The sequence below is a fragment of the Carassius auratus genome, chromosome 7, assembly GCF_003368295.1.
Source record: "Carassius auratus strain Wakin chromosome 7, ASM336829v1, whole genome shotgun sequence".
In the NCBI taxonomy this organism is placed as follows: Eukaryota; Metazoa; Chordata; class Actinopteri; order Cypriniformes; family Cyprinidae; genus Carassius; species Carassius auratus.
The window spans coordinates 19,010,294-19,018,732 of NC_039249.1; the positions used below are offsets into that span (position 1 = coordinate 19,010,294).

At 42.1% G+C, this 8,439-nt stretch overlaps 1 protein-coding gene across 3 annotated transcripts in view; it reads left to right on the plus strand.

Moving 5' to 3' along the window:
• The window catches only part of LOC113106185 (A disintegrin and metalloproteinase with thrombospondin motifs 18-like), a 68,954-nt gene extending 60,960 nt beyond the window's left edge, over positions 1–7,994 (plus strand). For all 3 annotated transcript variants that reach the window (XM_026267858.1, XM_026267860.1, XM_026267861.1), the window contains one exon: positions 5,471–7,994. In XM_026267858.1, coding sequence (XP_026123643.1) covers positions 5,471–5,589 — 119 coding nt within the window. In that variant the 3' untranslated portion in view covers positions 5,590–7,994. The remainder of the gene's footprint in view (positions 1–5,470) is intronic.
• Positions 7,995–8,439: the final 445 nt, after the last annotated feature.

Sequence of the window (8,439 nt, forward strand, 5' to 3'; positions counted from 1 at the left end):
GCTCGCTGGACGGACAGTGGAAACAAATTATATTTACTGCGTCCGTTGAGAGACTCGTGCTCGCTGGACGGACGGTGGAAACGGATAAATATTTACTGCGTCCGCTGAGAGACTGGTGCTCACTGGACGGGCAGTGGAAACAAATAAATATTTACTGCGTCCGCTGAGAGACTCGTTCTCGCTGGACGGACGGAGGAAACGGATAAATATTTACTGCGTCCGCTGAGAGACTCGTGCTCGCTGGACGGGCAGTGGAAACGAATAAATATTTACTGCGTCCGCTGAGAGACTCGTGCTCGCTGGACGGGCAGTGGAAACGAATAAATATTTACTGCGTCCGCTGAGAGACTCGTGCTCGCTGGACGGGCAGTGGAAACGAATAAATATTTACTGCGTCCGCTGAGAGACTGGTGCTCGCTGGACGGGCAGTGGAAACGAATAAATATTTACTGCGTCCGTTGAGAGACTCGTGCTCGCTGGGCGGGCAGTGGAAACGAATAAATATTTACTGCGTCCGCTGAGAGACTGGTGCTCGCTGGACGGACAGTGGAAACGGATAAATATTTACTGCGTCCGTTGAGAGACTCGTGCTCGCTGGACGGGCAGTGGAAACGGATAAATATTTACTGCGTCCGCTGAGAGACTGGTGCTCGCTGGACGGGCAGTGGAAACGAATAAATATTTACTGCGTCCGCTGAGAGACTGGTGCTCGCTGGACGGGCAGTGGAAACGAATAAATATTTACTGCGTCCGCTGAGAGACTGGTGCTCGCTGGACGGGCAGTGGAAACGAATAAATATTTACTGCGTCCGCTGAGAGACTGGTGCTCGCTGGACGGGCAGTGGAAACAAATAAATATTTACTGCGTCCGCTGAGAGACTGGTGCTCGCTGGACGGGCAGTGGAAACAAATTATATTTACTGCGTCCGCTGAGAGACTGGTGCTCGCTGGACGGACAGTGGAAACGAATAAATATTTACTGCGTCCGCTGAGAGACTGGTGCTCGCTGGACGGGCAGTGGAAACGGATAAATATTTACTGCGTCTGCTGAGAGACTTTTAAATTAAATTTTTTTTTTTATTATGTTTGAAAACGGCGTATTGTGCAGAGGCTAATGCGACTGGGAATGTGGGGCATCAAAGCTGATCATAAACCCTTGTTGAAATTCACGTCGCTTATTGTGAAAACTGAACAGCTTATTTCAGTGAAATGGCTTAACATGATGACTTTTTTTTTTTTTTTTTTAATTTATTTATTTATTTTTTTTTTTTTTTGTGTATCTGGGGGAGGTACAGAAAAGGCTCCTGCGGGAGCAGACACTGCTGCGGCAGTGAGGAGATATGAAAGGGGCTCCTGCGGGAGCAGACACTACTGCGGCAGTGAGGAGATACAAAAGGGGCTCCTGCGGGAGCAGACACTGCTGCGGCAGTGAGGAGATACGAAAGGGGCTCCTGCGGGAGCAGACACTGCTGCGGCAGTGAGGAGATACGGAAAAGGCTCCTGCGGGAGCAGGCACTGCTGCGGCAATGGGGAGATATGGAAAAGGCTCCTGTGGAAGCAGCTCTGCATTTAACCCATCCAAGTGCACACACGGCAGTGAACGCGCACACACCGTGAACGCACACCCGGAGCAGTGGGCAACCATTTATGCTGCGGTGCCCAGGGTGCAGTTGGGGGTTCGGTGCCCTGCTCAAGGACACCTCAGTCATGGCATGGCCGGGCCGTGACTCGAACCCACAACCCTAGGGTTAGGAGTCCACTCTCTAACCACTGGGCCCTGGGTTCCCCCTCCTTGACTGTGGGAAGAGTAGGCAGGTTAGTAACATTTTCAACCTTTGTTCATTTTCAACCAATGTGGAGGAAGTTTTTTTTTTTTTTTTTTTTTTTTTTTTTTACAGTATAAAATAAGAGGCAAAAAATTATTTTACTATTGTAAATATGAGTTTATGACAGCATTTATAATTAAACCACGGTAGCCATAAATTTACCGTTGTCTGAGACGTCTTGAAATGTTCTTTAGCATCATGACCATAGAATGTAGTTATGGTTCTGCAAGGTTTAGCATGGTTTCCAGAGATCTGGAGCTGATTCTGGGTAGCTCGGTGGTTTGTGACTGTTGTCTCGTGGCGCGCTGTCTTTTAAGGGGCCGTTCACCCATCACGTCTTTTTTTTTTTTTTTTTTTTTTTTTTTTTTTTTCCTTCTCAGGCGCGTCCGCTCCGCATAGAGTTGAAAACATCTCAACTTTTCAGAATGCCGCAGCGCAAGAATATCAGACCTGAACCAGGAAGTTGGTCACCAGATCACGGGGTAACCAGTTAAATTGCATGGAGACACCCGAGAGCGCCTAGATGTTCCTCTGAGGTGCTCGCTCATCGCAGTTGTGCTGCCGTGGTACACCATATCGGTTTGCAAAGGGAACAAAGAGACGTTTTATTTGTCCTCTGTTTAAAGTATTCTCATACTTTTAATAACAGTGGTCTCGGTTTGTGATAGAATGCAACTTCTTCATTCACTGTATGCCATTATGCGAGATGTAAACAGTGTGACGCGTCCACGCATTGCACGCGCGTCAACGTATTTTTTTTTTTTTTTTTTTTTTTTTTTTTCTCGACGTAAGCGATGATGTCGACGCGTCGTTGCAGCACTAATTAGTGGTGGAAATTATGATTCTTTCTAGAGATTCGTTCATTTTTGGTTCATTCAACAAAATGATTAGTTCGGAGATAATTTCTTCGCTTTACACAGAATATGCCAGCAGGTGGCAAAAGAATGTATTATGTGTTATGTCTTACGTCAACGAACGCATTCACTTGTTACAAAAACTGATCTGGCTTTATTAAAATGTGTGTATAATCGCGTTCAATATAGGAAGTCTAATTGAGTTGTTCAGATGAACAAAGCACAGGGTTTCTTGCCTATTTAGCATTTTAATTGTTTGGTCAGACAGTTTGTATATTATATACTCACATCCATAAATCGGGGATTAACCTTTCTTTTACGGTCTATGGATTAAACGTGGAGTTGCTAAATATCAAAACGAGCGTATGTGCACAGTACTGTACCTATAACTGCGCTTTGCATTTTCGAGATTGACATGCTAAAATAGCAGATTAACCCAGTTTACTCTAATTCATTTTGTTCGCGAACAAGATAAGCTATGTGCCAGTTCATTTAGTTCACAAACGACATGTATCCGTTCATTCAGTTCGTTCACGAATGACAAGTGTGCCAGTTCAGTCATTTCACTCACGAACGATAAGATCTCTAGATCAGACTCATATGAAACTCGTTCATTGAAGGGCGTATTCGTTACTACATTCAACAAATCACATACTCTGTCACATCTCATACTCGAAGGCTATCGCCTCGATGTTGAGTAATTCTTTGACAGGATGAAACGGTTGTTACCCGGTTCACTGAGCTGCGCATGCGCTGCTTAAAGCGCCGCGCTGCTATGAAGGGAGGAACTTTACTGAACGAGAAATATGAGTCCGTGGATAACATGAACGATTTGTTCGCCTAAAAGATTCGTTCACCTAAAAGATTCGTTCAAAAAGAACGATTCGTTTACGAACGACACATCACTAGCACTAATGGATACATCTGGAACACTGGTTTCACGTTGTAGTATAGACTGTGGAAACAGAGGCTTCTGAAAACTATGGGAATCATTATGCAATGAAAATCATTATGTCTGTAAAACATACCATAGACACGATTATGGCAATAACGTTAATTGCAGTTATGTGCTATTCACTTACAAGCAGTTCTAACGATATTTACTTGCATGCTTTCATATTACGGTCCTAGAAAAACTCAGAATTTACTCACACTGCTGTCCTGCGGCAAAACGAGGGTATAATGATCACGCCAGTAGATGGTGAAATATGTCCCCAAGAAAATTGGTCCTGCCAGAATAATTGCATGAAACTTGTCTGTAAAACCTCAGTGAGGTTTAAACATGCACGGTAAGGCAGATGATATCTTTGGACATTTCAGTGTGGATGATGACTACCTCATGGCCTGATTTAACAAACTTTAAGCCTCCTTTCCACGGCACGCGACATTTGTACACGATTGTCGCATTTCTCCCTCTCGCGGCAGGCGTGCTTAACTTTCAAACTGGTCGTGCAGTAGCCCTAACTGTTACCTTGACATGTTCACCATGGTAAAGTTAATAATTTGAATGAATATAATGTATAATGTATGAATACATCGTCACAAATCAGATTACCCCCTAAATAAAAACAGCAGGTTTTATGGGGCTAATCACGTAAATAATGGTTTAATAATTATTTCTGCCATAATTATTATGAACCACCATTTTACATAATGATGTTGAAGAATAATGTCAAGGTTAACAAAATATAGGTAATTCTGACCTCGCACCGAAAGATCACATCCGGTCGGGCGTTTGCACACGGCCTGGTCCAGAAGTTTAAATATTTGAACGCATCCGAGGCTCAATTTGGATCTGAATTTCCACATACATATGTGATCGGAACTCCACGCGGCTCTCGCACTACTTCTGGCCGCAAACCTGTATTTACCGTCTTCATCTGAAAATGTATTGATTTATGACGCAGGAGGCGGCCTCAAACTTCGCCTCGGCCGGAAAAAGCCGCGGTGAAAGGCTGAGCCGCTGCGGGAAGTGAAAGAGGCTTGCTGCAGTAAGAACTGAGGAGCGGGCTGGTTGAATGCCTGCTGGTGCTGCGATTCCAGCGCTCAAAGAGAGCCCGGTCTTGATCGGATCAATTGTGGTGTCAAGCGAAGCAAGCTTGAACTTTGCACGGTCTTTTGGCCACGACGTGTGGCTTGGCACGAAGAGCAGCTGTCGGGATGACGTTTGATGGTGCTCAACGGCCGTGTTTAATGATCATGGTCAGCAAAGTAGCATATCTGAAAAATCACCGGTATGGGTCTCCTTGTTGGAAGGAAGATTTCGTCTGTGATAAGATGACAGACAGCGCGAACCGGGATGCTGAAACTGTCAATGAACAGAGATAGGTTCTGCTGTTATTTATACCTTGTCATGAGTTGATTACTGATTGGTCTCCACTTGTGTTAATCAGGTTAATGAACTGCGACTGTTCCTCCCGAACTTTGTTATAAAACAGCATTTAAACAAAATCATTTAAATGAACGAATCATAATCGTCATGTACTGTACACAGCTTAATTATAATGTTAATGAAAACATAAAGATCTTTCCTCCACAAAGAACAGAAGTGTGTGTTTGTGTGTGTATAATTGTTTATTCTCATGGGAGAACGGAGTGTGAGGGTCTTCAGAGCGCAGGTCAGGTCCTTATCGGTATGCTGGTGCAATATTTCCAAGTGCTTTGCAACATCCCCACAATGTCTCTATTCAGAGTAAACAACACTTACAAAAACACTGAATGTTTGTGTTAGCACTGTTGTTTTTAAGGGTAAGAATAAATAATAGTCATTATGTGTCTTTCCATTAACAGAAGACCAGCCTTGCATTGACTTCTTCAGCTGGTGTCATCTGGTGCCTCAGCATGGCGTTTGCAATCACAAATTCTATGGTCAACAATGCTGCAAGTCCTGTTCTGCCAAAAGACAGTAGAGCAGAAGATCTTCCCATGAACCTCCTCACTGACTCTGAGATCTGAAAATCATTGTCATACAGATAACCACTATGGACAAAGTTGATATTTGCGAGATGTGGTAAAGAGACATTCCACTGGACCATGTCTTGAGAGATAATGAGAGACTGGAATCCAAGGAACTCGAGGAACTCTGCACGTTGGAAAACTGCGCCTGGATCTGGCTTCATCTGTGGTGTATCATACCTAGAATTGTGGTTCTTCAATAACCAATCTGCAGAACATTTATATTGTAAATATCTCTGCTTGTTCTTTTATGATTGGAGACGTGACCAGAGGTTAAAGCCATTAAGAGACTTCCATCATCAGTTCATTTGTATGCTACATTGAAGACCACCAGATGAACATTGGTGTGACTGTGTGCATCTGAAGTACTGTAGAAGTCTTTGAGCTCCAGGTGAACCCATGAGACTCTGTTCACCAGCAAATTTATACAGAACTGAGGCATGATTCACACAGCGTTCCACTGCACTGCTTTTTAATGATTTCATCAATGTATACATGTTCTCGATGCTTGTCCGTTGCTTTGTGTCTTGATGCTTTTTTAACCTCTTGCATGTGAGTGCTTTTTTGTGTCGAGTTAAGAGAAGTTGAATGTTTGGCACAGCTCATAAATGTCAGTTTCAAAACAGTGGACCAATCAGAAGAAACCAAGGGCAGGACAAACTTCAGAAATAACTGTTCAGCATTTGTTGGAGGAAGAGTTTATCTATAGCCACTGTGATAAAAACAACATTTCACAGTGAACAGCTCTTCAGCCTGTAATCATTTAGACTAAAGGTGTGGTCACATTTGTGAAATTTTGCATCAGAATTGTCAATTTTCTAATGTTAGTAGTGTAGTGATGTATGAAGCACAGCTCACACAGAAGTAACTTTCAAACTAAGCAACTTTATTTGTTTACGCAACAAATCCACGTTGTACGACTTGAACCTATTACAAAATCTGATCGGGGAAATCATTCTTCCCTGTGCAAAAGTCTTGATCACATGGATTCCTATTGAAATGACTGAAATTTGATGAACAATGGTAATTGTGACCACACCTCAATACTGCCTGCTTTGCATGACTGCTTTAGTTTGAATCAGTGAATGTGTTGAATCAGTATTTTTGGTGCAATAAGAAGTGCAGCGCACATTCTCATTCCATCATCTTTTTTTTTTTTTTTTCACAAAATAATTCAACTTATATATTTTATTAGTTAATGTGTTTACTTCATTAAAAAAGAAAACACACTATGTTCTTATATGTATATGTATATATATGAACTACAGTAACATTTCCTCCTGTCAAGAGAGCATGCAGGCTTATGATTTTAATACACATTACCATGCATCAGTTTTCTCTGTGAAGCTGGTGTAACCTGTAAGGTTGAATCTCAATCCCACCTGATTGCCACAGAAGACTAAAGCAGACAAGATAGATTCATCATAAATGAAGATCAGTGCTTCTGCTGAAATATATGGGTCCATTGGCGGATGAACAAAGTTTGTGTATGACTGCCAGTATGTGTGTGTGAAATTTGTCTGCGGTTCATGCAGCGCTGTCTCCCATGCGGTGTGCGAGAGGGTTGAGTTCGTCCCAGATGTGTGTCAGAGAGAGTAGAGTAGGTTGCTCTCAGTCACTTTGTAGGGACCAATTAGTGTGCAGGAGTGAGTGTCATGTTCAGGAGGAGGAGAAGCTAACAAACCCAAGCCTCTCAGGACTTGGGACCTCATCTCAGTTTACTTTGTTAGTGCTCTTCCTCTCTTTCTGTTTGCTGCAGTTGTTGGGCCACTGTTTTGTTCTGTGGAGTCTCACCTTAGTAATCCTTTCCCAGGGTTCAGGTATGACGGTCCGGCTCTGACAATAAACATTGGAGCAGATGGCACATGTGGTGTAGCAGAAGCACTCATTCTGTCTTCATTTCATTCCGAACACTTCATTAACAGTCCCCAACCCCTTGAAGGGACATTTGCATACACTAATAAGTTCAAAAGGTCACTTTTAAAAGTAGATGTTGCACTGCAGGGTGCCCTGTCCTTTTTTCCTGAACCATTTTAAAGAGTACTTTCAAATAATAGTTTTATAACGTCTGGAACTCAGTTAGTTTCATTTGTTCATTGTTTTTGACTTAAAAAGTGCTCCTAATCACAAACAAACATACAAGTATATTGTTTAGGCTTGTTGTGATGTAACGTATGTTGTACAAATGTCTTTCATCACTGTCTGAATTGAAAAAGTGTGTAATTTATTATATGTCAAAAATAGTTCCTGGGCTACAGTGTTGTCTGGAGAGGAGCTTTCCGCATAATAGCACACTGCAAGTGTGATATTTAATATTTTCACTGAAAGTTTTATAATAAAAAGTATTTGATTTACTGTATTCCTCTAGTGATGCTTTTTCCACTAGTGCTTGGAGAGATTGAGATGAGTACAGGAAGCCTTTGAATGATGAAAATGCTGCAATATTTAAGGAATGAAAAATGATTTGCTGTCATCACAACAAATTACTATGAATATCAAGCCAGAAGCAAAGTGGATTTTAGACAAAATACTCCCTAGCATATTATCGACAAGGAAAACAGACTTGTTCTCTGTGCAAATATAAAATGTTATTTCAAATGTGCCACTAAGGGACAGACATAATAATATAATAAGCTATAAACACATGAAAAAAAAAAAAAACCCTCTGATACAAATAGCAATGTTTCCCAAGCAATTGTAACATTAAATACCCCAAACATTCATATGCCTCCCTTTCCTCTTTGTGTTTCCGGCAAAATGTTCCTGCATGTACTAAATGCCCTAGTAAATCACACTGAGTTTGC